General features: G+C 38.1%; 1 protein-coding gene across 2 annotated transcripts in view; it reads left to right on the top strand.

The window, feature by feature from the left end:
- The window catches only part of ANO6 (anoctamin 6), a 198,507-nt gene that overhangs the window by 111,883 nt on the left and 66,926 nt on the right, over positions 1 to 19,698 (top strand). For both annotated transcript variants that reach the window (XM_047865899.1, XM_047865900.1), the window contains 4 exons: positions 1,981 to 2,109; positions 16,892 to 16,957; positions 17,959 to 18,246; positions 18,454 to 18,567. In XM_047865899.1, coding sequence (XP_047721855.1) covers positions 1,981 to 2,109; positions 16,892 to 16,957; positions 17,959 to 18,246; positions 18,454 to 18,567 — 597 coding nt within the window. The remainder of the gene's footprint in view (positions 1 to 1,980; positions 2,110 to 16,891; positions 16,958 to 17,958; positions 18,247 to 18,453; positions 18,568 to 19,698) is intronic.

A 19,698-nucleotide genomic window follows, 5' to 3' on the forward strand; every position in this document is an offset into this window, starting at 1 on the left:
AGCCGCGTGCAGATGTGGATCTTATTCCAGATCTCCTCCTTCAGACCTTCGATGAGTCCTGCTGGATGCCACCAAAGGCAACAGAATGTGGGCTACAGAGAACAAGTGGCTTTTGTATACTTTTCAGACATCTGTAATGATGACCAGGTTTTCATGACTAAATTCCACCCCAGTTCACCTCCCCCTTTGTCACTGCAAGGAAATTTTTCATTTTTTCCCCCTTCTGTGTAAAAGTTTCCTCTAGCAACTGCCCTGATTGTCACCAATAGTAACATCCTCATTGAAAGGAAGAGAAATCGGGGCACCTGGGTGGCTCTGTCAGTTAAGTGTCCGACTTCAGCTCGGGTCATGATCTCACGGCTTGTGGGTTTGAGCCTGACAGCTCAGAGCCTGGAGCCTGCTACGGAGGAGTCTGTGTTTCCTTCTCTCTCTGCCCCTTCCACACTCATACTCTGTCTCTCTCCCTCAAGAATAAACATTTAAAAAATTAAAACAAAAAAAAAAGAAGAGAAATGGAAGGAGCCTGAAGGACTTTGTGGCTGAATTGAAAAAGATAGGGCTTAGCATTTTTGTATAGCTTTAAATACTCTTCAAGTTTATGGGTGTTAAATAGCTGCAATTGTAAATTAAAAGAGTTGGGGAGTGGCCCCAGCCTAACATACTGTTGTCTCTTTTGTCCTGGCCCCTCCCTGCTCCCAGCTAGTGTCTCAAGGCAAAGTCACACTGTTTGTGATTGGAATCCTTGGTTAAACGGCACTGTGATGGGGGGTGTTCTGAGTTAGGCCAGCAGCATGCACTCCACACGTGAAGGAACCTACTAAATGGGATATGTTTTGAATACTAGCAAGAAACCTGCCCCCACTCCGTGGTGGAAAAGACAGGAATTACAAGTATCAGGCTGTATACCCTCAGCAAAAGATCTGTCTTTTCAAAAGTGTGAAGTAAAGGAGGAAGGAGTGCTGGTAAAATTAGGTGAGTTTTTTAATTAATTGATGGTAAATGCAGAGAAGAATTAATCGCATTTAATGACTAAGTGTTTCCACCAAAGGACTGCAAAATGCAATCTCCCCATGAGTTTTTAATGGAGAAAGAAGTTAAAAATTTTTAAATATTACCTATCAGTTAAAAAATAGTCTGATTCTTAAACAACAGCAACAAAATTCTCATGAGCATCCTGACAAGCTGTGTGAGAAACACAAACCCAAGTTTTTGCTTAGAACAAATTAAAATAATTCTATCCAAGTCCACATGGTAACAAAAGTTGTTTGACTCTAGTAGGTCCGAGTTCTGCCATTATTTCTTTGTTTTTAAGCCATAAAGCTTTTATGCTCTGAACTAAAGTCTTATTTATTTATTGATGCTGCCAGGGTCATTTGTTTATTTGTTTTGTTTGCTAGGAGTGAAGGGGTATCTTCTGTGGATTCAGGAACATATACCAACAACCATTGTAGCTTTTGTGTTTATCAAAACACAAAATGTGTTTATGCATCATCTGGCATATGTTTAGGGTTATAAAGTGGTACCTTCTTAAAGTGGTGAGGTCCAGAGAGAAGCCATGAAAATATGGCTTAGGAAGGATGGGATTTTCATAAATAGTGCTTTGTCTTAGATTTTTCTTCTTGCTAAATGAACCTCCGTACTTCAGATAGGCACCTCTGGTTATTGTGTTTATTTGCAAACATTATTCTCCTTTGCTGTTCGAGGAGGGAATAATTCTGAGATGATTGTGTTTACATACATAATACTGATAGTTTCCCATGTGTTTGTAGAATAATCATAAACTGCTTAATTCAAGGACTTCTTTCACCCAGAACAAACTGTGCTCGCAAAGATCATGGTGACCGCGACCTCTTAGTTAAGTAACTAGCAGTGGATTTCTTTTTCTCAGTAAACACGCTGATGTATCTATTAAAGCTAGAAAATAAACACTTATAATTGACACTTTGAAAAAATTATATTAAAATTTGTTTTCCCACACAGGAAGAATTTAATGGAAAACCCGACTCCCTCTTTTTTAATGACGGTCAGCGAAGAATCGACTTTGTTCTAGTGTATGAAGATGAAAGTAGAAAAGAAACCAATAAAAAGGGTTCAAATGAAAAACAAAGGGTAAGTTTTTTGTGTGTGCTATTTTCCGTTTTATTTCTTATAATATCGTGAAATGAAAAAAAAAGTGCTATTTTTATGTAAGCAATAAAGTGAAACTGGTATTTGAAATATGATATACCAAACATACTTTCATATTTTCTCTGCTCATCATTCCCTCAAGGCATGTTAACAGATATATATATATTTTTTAATTTGAAGCAGAAACTTCCTCAGGCTCTTAACCTCAGTTGGTTTCACAGCCAAAGGCAGACTTTATTCCAAGGAATTGCATTTTCTATCTGTAGAAGAGATTTACATTAAAATCATACTTGGCTATTTGCAACTAGGTTGGGAAGGGATGCTGATGATTAGTGATGACAGCCAGTGTAGTAACCACTAGCCTTCAGTGTGCTCTCACTCATGGATGCTGGGTGCCTTTTGTATGCATTGTCTCGCTTAATTTTTACATAACCTACGAGGTGCCTTCTGTTATCGTACCATTGTAGATGACCGAGTCGACCCTTAGGTTACAATGATTGCCCAAGGTCGCCAACAAATAGTGGAGCCATGGTTCAAATTCTTGTCTTGACTTTAGAACCTGTGCTAGTCACCTCTTCCATTTTCTATCACTTCCTTTTCATCCGTTGCCATTCAAGCTGCTCCTCCTTCCCTTTCCTCTTCTTCAAGTTTTCTTAAGTAACAAGACTATTTTTATCTTGAGATATTAAACCATTTAGTAGCCTAGGGTTATAACATACCTGGATCTACTTTACCTGAACCCAAACTGTATTAAGCTGAAACAGGACAAAAAGAAGAGAGCATGCATAGGTCACTTTTCCCCCACTTTGAAAACAACTCTCTCATTCTTTGTTTGTTTTTCTCACATCTATGCTATTCATATACACAGCTTAAATTATTCTCTCTGGACTTTCTCTCTGAAATACATCATTCTTAAATCTATTGATTTCTGCTCATTATTTCAAACCAGCTGATGAAACCTGCTTAAAATGAAGCAATCATGCCTGTTTCGTGTGTTTATTTTGGAAGGGGTAAGTTTCGTGTTTTGCATTCACATGGTATCACAGAGTAAACGCAGGCACTGGAACTTAACATTCACATTCTAATTCTGCCACTCCAGTTATTTGGAGTAATTCTAGCTGATATGATAAACTAGTTCTGAATTACAATGTCTTAACATAATAGACGTTTACTTATTTCTCATGTCAAATCAGAGGTAGCATCCCTGTTTGGCAATATGGGTTTAGGGGTACGGGTAAGGCTTGGTTCCTTGCAGTCATTCAGGGACCCAGGCTGACACAGAAGCTTTGCCATATTCAACAGGTAGTTTCTAAAATCATCCTAGGAATCAACATAAATAATAATTTAAGAGAGAGGATGGAGAGGATGTGCTTCGTTACCACTTTGGCCTGGAAATGACGTCAGTTTTGCTACATTCTATTGGTCCGAACTCTGGAAAATGGAAAATGTATTTTCTGGCTGGACAGCCATTTCTCTGTAAGAACGCCACATTGTAGAAGTGGAACATGAATCTTTGGTGGACAGCAGGCTAGTCTTGGCCATACCTATTAACTGGCTATATGACTTGAATGAATTTTCTGGTCAGTATCATATTTCATTATCATTTTTGAGATGCATATTATTTTTACATTTTGACATCTTTAAAATCAGGGTATGTCTTACAAATGGCATATCATAATTTCGTTGGCTGAATTTTTCTTATGGATATGTAAAATATTGGTTCATCACACACTAATGGCATCTTAGAGTCAGGGAATGGGAATTCCAATACCTAGTCCATAGGCTTATGGTAAGGATTAAGTAAAATATTATGTAGAAATGTGATGTAAATTTTTAGCACATATTAAATCATATTAGGTAATAGTAATTCCTATGCCCTTACTCTTATTTGTGGCTTTCTTAAAACAGTGTGCTAGCATGAAATGCATGACTCCTCTTTTGTTATTATATGATTTCATCACTAGAGGAATGTAGCTTAGAGTGTTTTATCATTTTCCTGTGGACACTAAGATATATTCTGTGCAGTCATAGTCACCGTCATCAAATATTCATTAAGCACCCCTATGCCAGTGGAACTGCACTAAGCACTATGTAAAGTAAGTTAAACAAATCTAATCCATTAAAGTGTAAAGGAAACAGTTCTGGTTTTAGACAAGAGCTTCACTGCCATGGTGAAGGGGCCCTAGAGCTGCTTACATTATTAATAAGTGCTGCATTTGCTTTACCCAGAAACAGGTCCCAGGGTAACTCTCATAAATCAGGAGAAAAAAAGTCATTAATTTGGCAGTCTCTGAACTCATGGATAGATGTACCATGATGTTGGTTTTTCTAACCCGTGCTTTGAAGTGCTTTGAGACTGTGTTTGTACATATTCCTTAGACTCCACCAGAATTTAAAGCTCAGCTTTGGAATCACATTTTTATTAATCAGAAACACATTTGTGAGTTCCATCATACCCTCTGTCAGGCCTTATTCAGGATTTAGGACTCCACCAAGGAAAGGCAATTCCAAAATCCTGTTTTCTTTGAGAGAAAAAAAAAATATGTGTAAATCGTACTGATTTCCTAAAGCAACACCAAGGTTGACTTTGTCAGTGGCTAATCTAAAGAGTATTGTTAAATACTTTTCTAGAAATGGAGAAAGAAGTAATAGGGCCACAAAACATAGAGGAGTAAAAGGCTACATCTTCCCATGAGCAGAAAAGAAAATATTTTTTCTAGCTAAATCTCCAAATAGCATGTCACTTTGTCCCTTTATATTAGTGAAAACACCTCAGGAACTTCACACCTTCCTTTAAAAAGTACAAATCAGGGCACCTTGGGTGGCTCAGTGGGTTAAGCGCCTGACTTTGGCTCAGGTCATGATCTCATGGTTTGTGAGTTCGAGCCCCATGTAGGGCTCTGCTCTGACAGCTCAGAGCCTGGATCCTGCTTGAGATTCTGTGTCTCTCTTTCTACCATCTCTTTCCTGCTTGCACTCTGTCTCTGTCTCTCTCTCAAAAATAAATAAACATTAAAAATATTTTTAAATAAGATAAAAAGTGTTAATCATTTAGGCATGGGGAATGATAATAAGTTGTTTCAATAATGCATGCCCATTTAGCCTACACTATCCTGGGCACTGAGTTTGAATGGTTTTTGTTTTTTGTTTTTTGTTTTTCTGCAAGAACTCAAAATGTCTTAAATGCTAAAGGAAATAATTTTCTCACTTAAGAAATAGCCCTCCATTAAAGCATCTGGGCACCTGGGCAGCTCAGTCAGTTAAGCATCTGAATCTTGATTTCAGCTCAGGTCATGATCTCACTGTCGTGAAATCAAGGCCCAAGTCGGGCCTTAAGACAGAGCATGGAGCCCACTTAGGATTCTCTCTCTCCCTCTCCTTCTGCCCATTCCCCATGTGCATGTGTGTTCTCTCTCTTAAAAAAAAAAAAAATGTAGCCTAGAGGTAAAACCATTTCTGGGTTGGATAATTTATTGGCTTAAAGAGGTCGTCAGGAATTGAACTCATAACATCCTTTGCCCTGCCAGCCTCATTATGTTTCTGTTCTTAAACTGACTTCACTTGGTTACAAGATGGCTCTTGTACTCAAGGCATCTGGAGGTGAGAAGAGGGAATGCCCTTTTTTAAGGGGGAAGAAAGCTCCCCTAGAAGGGCCCTAAGCAGACTTGCCTTCACAGTTCATGGTCTGTCACAGTCTGTTCCAAAACTTCTTGTTGGCAAGACAGTGGAATTACTACTTCCCATCATTACCACAGACACATGAAGATTAGCCTTTCATCTTTTGAATTGCCCGATCACCCAATACCTGGAAAACCATCAGGCTTTTCTTAGCAGTGAAGAAGGGGGAAGTGACTGACTGTTCAGTAGGTAGCCAGCAGTGTGTGGCATAGTACATGATTAGTGATATCTAAATATGTTCCATGTACATTATGAAGAGCAGAGATGTCCTAAATAAAACAAGTTTCTGTATTTCTCTCCAACCCCTTCTGCTTAGTTTTGTTAGCAATGCTTCTTCCACTTCCTTTTGCTAGAACCGCGAACAAGTGGCAGAATCGATCTATTTTGAATTGTGTTTCATATGACCCTTGACCTCCCTTCTAACATATAAGTTTATGACCAAGTAAAGGTAGAATTCGGGGGATGGTAAAGAGGGTGGAGGGGTCTAGGTAGCATAAAGACCATATAAGCAATCCTGACTAAGTGTTTTATTCATTTAATTTTTTATCTGCACAAGCCATTCCTAAAAGTTAACAGAAAATTCATTTCCTTGAAGTTAGATGAGAATTTTTGTATGGAAATGTAAATTTGTATTTCTTATCTGACTTTAAGAATTCTTTAGTATGCAGCAGAAGAATCTGGCTGGTGGACACCATAGAATGTGAGGTTTTTGAGAAATGAGCAATCGAACTAAATTGTATCCAAACTTTCAAATAATGTGAGACAGCTAACTAATTGGTTCCAGATCCTGTGAGCTTTTTAAAACTGTTATCCATTGTTTTAGATGAGTTATCATGAGGCTGGAAATGTTTGCCTAGAAGCCGGAAGAGATCTCTTTGGACATGTTTCAAAGTTCATCAAAAAGTTCTACTACAGTGAACACATTATATCTCTCCATTTACTGAGGTTTTATACATTTTTTTAAGTTTTTTTTTTAATGTTTATTTATTTTTGAGAGAGAGAGACAGAACATTAGCTGGAGAGGAGCAGAGAGAGAGAGTGGGAGACACAGAATCTGAAGCAGGCTCTGAGCTGTGGGAGAGAGAGAGTGGGGAGAGAGAGTGAGCAGAGAGAGAGAGTGGGAGACACAGACTCTGAGCTGTCAGAGCCCAACGCAGAGCTCAAAGTCACAAACTGTGAGATCATGACCTGAGCTGAAGTCGGACGCTTAACCGACTGAGCCACCCAGGCACCCCTGAGGTCTTATATTTTTTAGTAAACTTTTATAACAGTGTCCATGAAGATCTTGTCCATTTTTTTTTTTTAATTTCAGGTGTACAATTTAGTGATTCAAGACTTAGATACCACACCTGGTGCTCATCACAATAATTATAATCCTTAATCCCCATCACCTATTTAACCCATCCCACTCTCCTCCCCTCTGGTAACCATCAGTTTGTTCTCTGTAGTTAAGAGTCTGTTTCTTGGTTTGTCTCTCTCTTTTTGCCCCTATGATCATTTGTTTTGTTTTTTAAGTTCCACATATGAATGAAATCGTATGGTATTTATCTTTCCCTGATCTTGTACATTTTTACTATTCTTTTTTAAAAAAAATTTAATGTTTATTTTTGCAGACAGAGGATGAGTGGGAGAGGGGCAGAGAGAGAGGGAGACCCAGAATCTGAAGCAGGCTCCAGGCTCTGAGCTGTCAGCACAAAGCCTGATGCGGGGCTCAAACCCACGAACCATGAGATCATGACCTGTGCTGAAGTCAGACGCTTAACCTACTGAACCACCCAGGCACTCCTTAACTATTTTTATTTTAAAATTGTGTTGATATTGTCAGAAGCACTTTAAATTGTGGTTTGTGATTTATTGTGTATAAAGTCCATTGGTTTTCATAAGTTCTACCAAGAAACCTTGATAAACTCTTTTTAGTTCTAACAACTTGCAATGGATCTTTTAAGTGTTCTCAGAAAAAGACCACGTTATCTATGAATGATGAGAGTTTTGCTCTACCTTTGCCATCTTTATACTTCTTTCCTTTCCTTGTCTAGGTGCAATGGCTAAGACCTCTTGAATAAAACCAGGAACACATAGTAGTTACTATTACAGGGTTCCTGATTTTAATGGGAATGTTTCTAAAGTTTCCCCATTAAATATCACAACTGCTATCAAATTTTGGCAGTTTTCCTTCAAAAAAGTTAAAGGAGTCGCCTTCTAGTCCTAGATTGCTAGGAGTTTTATAACTGGATTTTCAATTTTATCAAATGCTTTCTTTTGTATCTATTGAGGGATCACATGGCTTGACTCCTCCTTAAGTCTTATGTGCATTAAATATATGGTCATTTGTGGCCAATAGATGATAACAGTATAGATAACTCAAAAATCATTTATTATTGACTTCAGCTCGCAATGTACATTTTTCCCAGTCATTAGCTCCTTACTTATGCTAATACTACATTAACATAGTTTATTTATAATTCGTTATAAAGTATTTGAGGTCACTTACAGAAATAATATCAAGAATGAAAAGTAATTAGATGAGAAACACAGAGTGACAAATGTAAAGTCCAAGAAAATAAAATGAAGCCAGGTGTCAGAGTAATAAAGTGACTTTTTAAGTAACCAAAGGTCCTGTTCAGAAGTTAGTGTTGAGCTATAAATTTGCCTCTGAGTTTCCTAGTAGCCAAAGAAAATGGGAGATGTTATTAATAATACAGTCTAATGTCTTAACACAATAAAAATAAAACTGTCCAAAAGAAACATAATGTTTTGATAATCTCCCAGAAAGAAATTTATTCCATGGAGCCTCATAAAAGGGAAGCCATGATTGACTAGACTTAACATCTTCTCCAAATTGAAGAACCTATCTTCTCCAAGCCATGATTGACTAAACTTAACATCTTCTCCAAATTGAAGAACCAAAGGGATGGCAGAAGGGGATTATGAAGAATCAGAATAGTATAAAATAATTCCTGGAAATGACATGTTCACCACAGATAGTCCATGAATTGGAAACCTGAGGCTCATCTTAGGATAGGTTAAGAAGAAATAATGGTAACCATCGTTGGCTGGTTTTACCTTCCCAGATAACTTTTGGTAAGTGTTCTCTCTTCTATTGTAGGGAGCAAAATCAGGTTTAGCTTCAACTCGTTAGCATTTTAGACTAAGGTAGGGAGCCCTTTATATTTTTATCTCCTTTCTTTACACCCTCCTTGCTTATACTAGGATTGTAGGTTAAAAGGAATAAAGTAAACTAGAATCAGCAGTTTCACATCACAGCTACAAAACGTGTCGCCTGGTATAAGCATGTTTGGTTTTATTTTTGAGTACTCAGCGTAAGAGCAATGAACCCAAATCTTCTTATTCCCAAAATGGGAAGTGTCCTTGGGCCCAGACTGTCCTTAGAACAGACAAACAAAAAGGACCGTGAAATCCTAACAAGTAAAACCTGATTCTTCCACTTCATCTCACAAAGATGTGGAGAACAGAAAATCCTTTCCTTTCCCTGCCTGGTCCTTCTGAGATCTGGCCTTAGGTTTGAAGGAAGAAGCTGTCATTTGCCCTGTCCCAAACATACACATGTGTCTCACTTTTTAAAAGGTATAAGATGGGGAGAAAGAACTATGCTGAATTTTCATAAGGATTAGGCTTGAAAGGGCTAAACCATCACAAAAGAATAGCTGCTGTATATACATAGAGAAGGCGTGTTTTAAAAGTAGTGTTTCTTAATTTTGTCTGAGAAGAGACACTTGTTTTGCTCCTTGAAAGTAGATTGTTCAGACAGCATTGTGTACCTACTGAGTCAGAATCTCCAGGAGAAGAGCCCAAAAATCTGCATTTGAAGCCAGTGCTCCAAGTTGTTTGTATAAGTAAGTACATTTGGAAAACCTTGCACTAAAATGTTTACAGTAGTTATCTCAGCAGTGAGATGTTATTAGATGATAGTTTTCCCCTTCTCAGAAAATTTCTGTTTTCTAAGTTACCCACAAAGAGCATTTGTTTCTTTTATAATTACACCTAAAATGTTAATTTATAAAGAAAATTTGAAGTGAATTTCAGCTAAATATTTGCTTCCATTCCATGCTTATTATTTAGAATGCTCATCTTTTTTCTGTCCCCTAGAGAATACACACTACCTACTTGAGTAAATTCCTCATCAGATCAGTCCACTCACATTAAATATTTTATCACCAACATGTGAACTTAAATTAAATCCCAATTAAATAATTTATTCCACTTACCAAACCTTGAGCACATGATATATAACTAATAAATAGCATTTAGAGTAATTAGACGGTAATTTTTTTTGTACAAATTAAGTACCTTTAACTTATTCCTCATTCATCTTTGTAGGCTTAACCAAGATTGGCAAGTTGAAAAATACACTGACAGCATCATCAGTACTTTGCCTAACAAAGCTGTAAGAATATGTGAAATTAATCTATGCATGTGTTTCATTAATCCCAACTGATTTGTGCTTTATTATCATTACAGTGTGTTCAGTAATTTCACTTTGTAGGCATTACAACCCCTATTTTTTTATCCTGAAAAAGCTGGGTGACATAAAGAAAATAGTAGATTGGTGTTTACAATCAGTATTATTGCTGTGTAATTCACAAGCCAGTCTTCCCCACAATGACTTTATTAAGCCAAATGAGATGTGTAATCTAAGGTGCTTAGGGACAGAAAGCTTCCTTAATTATGCCCGTCTGTCCTTTGTGATTTTGATTGCTTTTATTCTTCATTTCTCTGACAGCTGTATTAACCTCTCAAAAGAGATACGAATAAAATTCCAGTTTCTGGGGTGGAATAGAGGTTCTTATCCCCCAGCATCATTCTCCACCAATAGTAATAGAATCACATCCATCTTTTTCATGATGTACACAGATCCTCAATGATTACAGTCATTTTGGCTTTACTAGAAGTAGGTTAAAAAAAAAAAAATCCAGGTTACAATGCCGCTGAATTTGTTCCCCTAGAGACAGAAGAATTTATAGCACAGTCTGAAGTATGACTGGGCATTTTTCAGAGCCAAAAGAGTCTAGTTTGGTTATTTTGTGCTGCTAAATACAAACCGTAGACTATAGAGCATGGCACATAGTTTAGGTTCACATATGTAAGGCTTTCCAACAAGGCACATAGATCACTTTTAGTTAGAAATTGTGTGACCTTATATTTCACTTTTTCAACAAGTATTTATTGAACAATGGCCATGTCAGGCAGTATGCAATATTAACTTTCTTTCATTGTAACATGGAAGACAGCGCTACCTTAATTTTTTTTAAATGTCAAGAATGCTGTTGCTTATCTAAGTGTAAATTCTATGGAGAAGCAAAGATGATGATTTTATATTAAACAGATTTAAGCAATCTTAAGTAGTCTTTTCCTGATATGTGCCTGTTTGACAAATACTGTGCATATGCTAATTTACTTTAGCTACCTGACAAACCCAGAAAACTGGTTTGATCAATTTTTAAAATATTCCACTAGTTCTTTGTGAATTGCCTTGCCAAAGGAAAATAACAAGAACTGTCTTATTAAAGTAACTCCAAGGTGATAGATTAACATGTTTAAGCAAATAAAAATGTCCTATCCTTGATTCAGCTGTTTAAGTATTTATAGTGAGTGGTAAAATAGAGGGCATTATAAACCAACTCCAAGGTCTACCAATTATCTTGAGAGAAATCAGGTAAATATCTCAGGAGTTCTTTGTAAAGAACTAGATAAAAACTAAAATAGGATAAATTAGTACAACCTTTCTGGAGGGCAGTATGGCAATACATATTAAAGAACTTAAAATTGCATGTGTTCTTTGATTTAACAATTCTGCTTCTAGGACTTTATCCCAAGGAAATAATAATGGATGCACAAAGACTGTTCTACAATGATTTTCATAATAGTGAAAATTAGGAACAACCTAAATATCCACCAATTTGAGATTTGTTAAATAAATTACAGTACATCTCTCCAAGAGAATATTACCAAGTCATTAAAATGAGACTGAAGAAAAGTATTTCTAAGGTTTTCTGCATCTATAATATTCACATGTGCTGTATACTCTTATCAGTGACCTCCCTTATTATACACAGAAATGAGGGAAAAGCAAGGAAATGTAAAGATGTATTCACAACTTTCAGAGAGTGAAGAGGACACACACACACACACACACACACACACACACACACACATTCTCTTACACACATATACACATTCATCAGATATCAGAAAAGGTAGTCTGAGGACTGGGATGACCAAGCAATACAGGAGAGTCAAGAAGAGGGCTGAGTAATTCAGCATTAAGGTCCATTTCTTGGAGTTCCAGTATAATAGTGTTATTGGCGACCTACTGGAGGATTAGGGGGTCACTGGTGCACACAGTGTGGAGGCCAAGTGAATTGAGGTTAACTAGTTTTGTTTAGATATTAGGCATTAAAAAAGAGAGATGGACCTCTAAAGCCTGCAGGGGAAAGAGGGTTTATTTATTTATTTATTTATTTATTTATTTATTTATTTATTTATTTAATGAAATAAGGGAAGTTGAGCAAATTTAAAGGCAGAAAAAGAGGATATGGCTAACATGTCTAAGGTTTATTATGGGTCAAGCATGATGCTGAGGACTGTTTACTCATGATCATATTCAATCCTTAAAAAAACCTGGGATAAAGCTATTTCTTGTCCAATTTTTGAAATGAAGCCACTGATACTGGTATGATTTAGATTATTTGTCCAATGTCACAGAATCTGGGTTTGAATTTTGACTCTGCATCTAACCATCATGCCATTATTTTCCAAATGGAAAACCAAATTGGTAGGAGCTAAAGGGGCGATTTGGTAGAGTAAAATCTGAGAGGAGAGAGTCCCATGAAGCCATTAAGGAGTTGTAGCGTCAATTTAGGCATTCCATAGAGGAGGAGACATGTCTTCAGTTCAGCATGTTACTACCACAGTCATGGTGATACAGCTGATACAACCAAGACAGGAGTGGTTTGTGTTTGGTATGTTGGATGACAGAACCGCCCTCCTGTGAGGTTGGTTCATTTCCAGTTCTCTAAACCATCCCCCTTTGTCATCTAATAATTCAGACTCCAAGGTATCTGGAAATCGCTTGATACTCTGGATGTCCCTGAGCTATCTTGTGCTAGCACACTCCAGAATTAAACTGTATCTCTTCTTTGTTATACTCTATAATAATTGTAAGTAAAAGTTCGTGGAACATTTTGTGGGGGCTCAGGAAAGGGGAGCTCAGTTGCTACAGTCAGTAGCAACTCAGTCCATTCCTGTATAATAGGCAGCCATCGATCCACCATCCACTCAATTTATTCATTCATCAAGCATTTATTGCAGGTTTTTTATAGGTCTGTTCTAAGTGCTGAGGATCTCAAGATTAAAAGACACATCTCTAGAGGCAGGGATGGTAATCGAAGAGTAGGTAGGGCCATGGAAGGATTTAATATTCTTAAGGATGGGAAACGCTTAAAGTGTTTGTTGGCTGAGGAGTAAGAGCAATGAAGAGGAGAGAATAAACAGAAAGAGAGAAGATATTGCTGAAAGCTCAAAAGAAGATAGGAAAAGGATGTAGTCTTGTTACTGCAGGAGAAATGGCAGCTAGCTATTGATAGGTAGAAGGGAAGACACTAGCAGGGGTTCACGTGAGTGGCTGCCATTTTCTCTGCAAAGAAGGAGGCAGGGTCACTTGCAGAGTGTGCAAGTCTAGAGTTAGGTGTGGAGTGTGAGGATTACCTTGAAAGTTTGGAACAGCTCCCTGGTGGATGAGTGGGGGCCAGGAAGGAGTGGACCTAACTGTAGTGGTAACTGAATTTGTAAGAACGCCAGTTAACACAGTTAGGTGATTTCGTAATGCCAGCACTTATTAAAATAGCCATTTAGTCACCAGAGAAGTCCCTCTTTTGACGGATTCTCCTGCTCTTCTAACTAGAAAGACATTTGTCTACAAGAGTGAATATCTTTGGGCCTGAGCCTTCACATTCTAACTGAAATTTTTCCTGACTGACTTCTAAGGGATACAGAAGACACAGTCATGGATCCTGTTAATGAGACAGTCTGGGTTGCCCTTTGTACAGCTTCAGGATGAGTCATCTTCCCTGAAGGAGAAGAAGTCAGTGTCTGGTCTACTCAGAATACCCACCCCCTCCCCTGTACAGTGATTTAGGTTTTAGGCTAACAAGTTTTCCCCAGTTATGGTTACTGTATCAGTCAGGATTCTGCTGGCAAGTAACAGAAATGAGCTCTAACTTAAGCAGACAATGAGTTCTTCCGAAGAGTGTTAGGGAGCTCACAGGTTCTTCTGAAGGGTTAGACAAATAAGTCTGGAAACCAGGTATTCAGGAGCAGCACTGACTGGCAGTGATGCCCACAATCTGCCATAACCTCTACTTCTGTTCTCTCTGGGACCGGCATTCACTCTCCCAATACCCAGCAAGATGAGTTCTGCTTGGCCCAGCTTCTTTGTGTTGCCAGCTTCAGAGTGAGAGTCTGGAGTGCTTGGTCTGATGGACAAGGCCTAGCTCGTATGCAAATAGCTGAACTTCACAGGAGACCAGGAAGGAGAGTGTCTGAGTTTTTATCTACTCTAGTGGACATGGGCTCTGGGGAGAGTTGAAATGTTGGGTGGCCATAAAGAACAACAAATGCCCATCACCGTATCATGAAACACATGAAGAAATGTTTCAGCCCTTCCATATTGGAAGGTCGTAGGTCACTGGGTGCTGGTTTCTCTATAGTCCCCCTATAGCAAACTATTTTAGATTCTTCTTTTCCGTACTTTACAGGATGCCTCTCAGGAGTGTTTGTAGAATGAATTAAGAAGCATTTGTTGAATATGTTCTTTCAACAAGCATGTATGGAGCAAATACTCTGTGGCAAGCACTATGTTGAACATTGTTTACAGGATCGAAGAATGCTTTTAAGCAATAGTAAAGAAAGGTGCAGTCAGGTACAAGGACTGGACCACCATGCCAGAATGAAAATGTGGGTTAGGATCTAGACTGAAGAAATACTGCTTAGGTAGAAGCAGGATGAGTCTGAAGGAGCTTCCCAAGTTGAAGCTGGGGATATGGCAGGTCAGGTCGCTTGTTCATATTTAGGGAGGTTGGTAGCACTTGCTGGTTTTTCTCTAAATGACCATTGCACGCTCAAATTGTAATAAGAAATTAAAAGTATTACGTTTGGAAAGCCCTTAGACCAGTCTCTGCCATGTTGTAAGTACTGTATAACCATTTATTAAATAAATAAAAATTAAAGCAATGTTCTGTTTCCATACTTCCACAAAATATGTTAGGATTCCACTTGGACTCAAATTTAGCCAAATACTAGGTATATTTTTTTCACCTTTGGTCTTTGTCATACAGCACCCTCTCTTTTCTATTTATTAGCCACTTCCCATGTTCTAGGCACTTTGATAGCACAGCAACTCAGCCACTGCTCTGCCCCTTCACAATCGGCAAGTTGTGAACAGTGCTCCCTGGGCAAAGTCGCCTGACTGCTGGATTACCAAGGCCATGATCCACTAATTCCTCTATCTTGTTAACTGCTGAAATCAAAAAATGTCTCTTTTTAAAATTTTTTTCTTAACGTTTATTTATTATTGAGAGACTGAGAGAGACAGCATGAGCAGAGAAGAGGCAGAGAGAGAGGATGACTCAGAATCGGAAGCAGGCTCTAGGCTCTGAGCTGTCAGCACAGAGCCTGACATGGGGCTCGAACTCACAAACCATGAGATCATGACCTGAAGTTGGACACTTAACCGGCTGAGTCACCCCTAAGAAATATCTTTTTTTTTTTTTAATCTAGCTTTTTCAGTTGTCTTCAGTGGGAGCATTGGTCCAATTAACTTTCTGTGATGACTAGAAATGTTAATTCTAGTATATGTGTTTTGGGTGGTTTAAATCATACAATCCTCATGAGACCCTCAAAAGGAAGAGTGAGGTTTTTTCTCCATTCTAAAGAGGAGGAAAATGAGGCACAGAGAGTTGGTTTCCTGCCAAGGGTCAAGGAGCTGATAAGTAATGGCACCAGGATTTGAACACAGGCAGTCTGCTTTCAGGGTTTGTATGCTTCACCCCGTCTTCACTCATTTTCCTGCTTTCATGAAGCACTATAGCTGTGTCATCCTCACAAGTGTGCTTTTAAAAGGTTAAACAAGTTTCTGCCTCGACATGATTTCCTTACAGCTTAGGACACAGCTTGACAAAAGCCTATCCAGGTACAATTTAATATCAACGAATACAGTATATTCTGCATCTTTTCAAATAGCTGTGTAACATGGATGGAGCTGTTATTGATGAATTAGTTCCCAACTTTTGTAGATTTAGAGGACTGTATCTTCATGTGCATTTCAGTCTTGCAGAGAAACATTCCTTTGAATTTTGTCAAATTTGTTTGTGTTATTTTATTGAATTTGTTCAAGGCATGTAGAGATGAAATATACATATCCAAAAATTGGACCATTTGAATGTCTGATATGTCTAGAATGTCAGATCTGGGCTAACTGGTAAATAACATCAGTGAATGGGACTCAAACTCCATTTGTGTGCCAAAACGCTTATAAGTTAAAAAAAAAAAAAAAGTTTCTGGAATTGTGCTGAAGCCACAGACTTTTATGCATCCCAAATAGCCAGAAATCCATGGAGACAACCAGGGCCTTCCAGAGTGATAAGTGAGTCTAAGTATACTCCGTGGCATTTCACCTTGGAATCTAATACCCACAAATCACCAACAGCCAGAGCACCTTCATTGCTTATGTGCCATTTTGAGCAGATATATCTCTTCCTCAGATACAAACTGGTTTTGTTTTTTTCTTCTTTGTAAATTTATTTTGAGAGAGAGTGCATGCATGCATGCACAAGCTGGGGAGGGGCAGAGAAAAAGAGAGAATCCCTACCAGGTGCCACGCTGTCAGTGTAGAATCTGATGCCAGACTCAGTTCCACGAACCCTGAGATCATGACCTGAATTGAAATCGAGTCCAGCACTCAACCAACTGAGCCACCCAGGCACCCCTGGTTTTGTTTTTCTTAAAAAAGACTTTTTCTGCCCTTGGTAAAACTAAAGGGCCTAACATAGTTTCCAATTTCTTTTGACAGAGAAAAAGAAGAGCATATGAATCTAACCTCATCTGTGGTGGCCTGCAGTTAGAAGCGACAAGATCGGTAAGTGTTGGACCCTTCCCAATCTTTGGCTGACTTTTGCTCTTGGGAACCTGCGTGTGTTTTGCATTTGAAACTTGCAACTCCAGCCAGGCCCTAGTTGTAGGCTGGGACAGAGAGTCCGTTAAAATCTGCATTATAGAAGGTGTGTTTGTTTCTGATCAAAGATAGCACATCTTTTTTAATAGCCAGAGAATGTAATACTGAATGCATGTATAGGTGATTGTTTTCTTCTTTTATATACAAAAAGCAATCATTTACAAAAAAATTAGAAAATGTAAGAATAGCAAAATTAAAAATCCTTTGTATTTTAATCATCCATAAATAACCTTGTGGTCCTCCTAAATTCTTTTATTACCCAAAATATATACATTTTTCCCTTTCAAAAAGGAATTATTTCATGGTTGTATAATTTGCTTTTCTTCCTGTTAATGTGTAGTAAATGCATTTCTACATCAACATCTTTTTCTAATGAACACATAATATGATATTTAACAGATATATAATACATTGAAGAATCTTATAATAGGTTAGAAAATTTTAAATTATCATTAAACTAACACTGCAATGAATATTCTAGTGTTTTTCTTTTTAGTCACCAATTTGGATGGAATGATGGGCAAATTAACAAGTTTGTTTTTCTTTACTTAAAATAATAGTAATTTGGGGACCACCTGGATGGCTCAGTCGGTAGAACATCTGACTCTCGATCTCAGGGTCATGAGTTCAAGCCCCACATTGGCATGGATCCTACTTTAAAAAACAGTAATTTTATGAGGGGAGTATGATAAGGAGTGTCTAATTACTTGCTCAATAATTTGAACCAAGAAATTATCTTTAAGGCAAATATGTATGATGGCGGGCAAGACTGTTTTTATTTTATCTCCACTTTTCCCAGTGGCCTGTGTTTTAACTGCCAGCAACATAAGAAAAATCCGTGTGTTTTAAAATCATGAAAACAATTGTTTGGTTTCCTGGTTTGTGTGTTTGTTTTTCCAATGTAGATTTTGGATGATAAGCTTGTATTTGTAAAAGTACATGCCCCATGGGAAGTGTTATGTACGTATGCTGAGATAATGCACATCAAATTGCCTCTGAAACCCAATGATCTGAAAACGCGGACCTCAGCCTTTGGTAATTTCAGCTGGTTTACCAAAGTCCTCCAAGTGGATGAAAGTATCATCAAACCAGAGCAAGAGTTTTTCACTGCCCCATTTGAAAAGAACCGGATGAATGATTTTTATATTCAAGATAGAGATACTTTCTTCAATCCAGCCACCAGAAGCCGCATTGTAAGTCTAAGCCAAGTTCAGTTGCTGTCTTGGAGTGATTTGGAACATGCTGTTTGAATAATTAGTGGTCTGGTTTGCTTGGTTTATTTTTGTTTTTAAAAACTGCCCCCCCCCCCCCCAAGAAAACAGATTCTAGTTACAATAGTAAAAAATGGTTTGTTAGTTACGCAGAATAAAGCATGCATTCTATTTTGGAATTTTTTTTAGGTTTACTTCATCCTCTGTCGGATCAAGTATCAAGTAAGAGACAATGTTAAAAAGTTTGGGATTAACAAACTTGTCAGCTCTGGGATCTACAAAGCCGCTTTCCCTCTCCATGATGTAAGTCAAATGGCAAAAATGAAATGAGAGAAGGGCTAATCTTCTTGAGCTTGAGTTTCTTCTTCCGTAAAATGAAGATAGTATATTGCAAGACTACAAGCTCATTTAGGGCAGGAACCAGGGTGTTTTGTTCACAGCTGAATCCCAGGCAAAGAGAAGACCCTTGGTTTAAATGAGTGAATGAACGAAGGAATGAAACCATAGCTGTCCCATAGTTCATGTGGAAAGCAGTGCAGTTTAGCAGTTAAGAGCATGGACTCTGGGCCTTGCTCTCCCACTGTCTAGCCGGGTGACCTTATAAAAGTCATTTAGCCTCTCTGTTCTTCAATGTCCTCATCAGTAAAATGGGGATCATAATCATACCTACCTAATAGGGTTAGTTGTCATGAGGATTAGTGAAATTAATCCATGTCACATGTTACAGCCATCCTTGGTGTAGAGTAAGTACAATGTAAGTGTTGGCTACTTTCCTAATTACTGACAGATGTTATTATCAACCAGAAAAGTATTCAGTTCTTTTAAAGCAAAATATGTGTTAGATCTTCTTGTGTATCATTTTCTGTCACAGACGTTTTCCCCCTGAAATATCTTCTCGCTGTGCCCTGGAATATCACAAGGCTTTTAAAAAGGCATCTGTCAGAGTTCTTGTCGTGATGGCAGTACTGCATAGTGTTGACATTTTTTAAGGACTGCGCTCAGAGATGACAGCAGCTCCTCAAATTCAAGAGCACTTCTCTGGCCGATAACATCGTTCATGAAATGAAAATTTTAAAATGTGGCTGCTTCAGACCCTTAATGATTCCATAAATGCAGGGATGTTCTATCGAAGCTCTTTAAATAAATTCTGTCATTGAAATAAATTAAATACAATATTATAGTGCACGGTTGCCTTGTTACATTCACGATCATTTTATCTGAATCTCTAAGACCAAGAAAGCCAAGAGTGAGGTTGATCATTGCTACCGTGTAGTACGTGTTCTTGTGGATGAAGACATTATTGAAATGTACTGTATATGATAATAAACTAGGACACAAAAGAGCCACTTGATACACGTGTGTAAATAGAGAACAGCGAGCTGAGTGGAGAAGGTTCTGAGCTTCCTGGCTAAGAGACCCAACATGGCAGCCCGG

The sequence above is a fragment of the Prionailurus viverrinus genome, chromosome B4, assembly GCF_022837055.1.
Source record: "Prionailurus viverrinus isolate Anna chromosome B4, UM_Priviv_1.0, whole genome shotgun sequence".
NCBI lineage: Eukaryota > Metazoa > Chordata > Mammalia > Carnivora > Felidae > Prionailurus > Prionailurus viverrinus.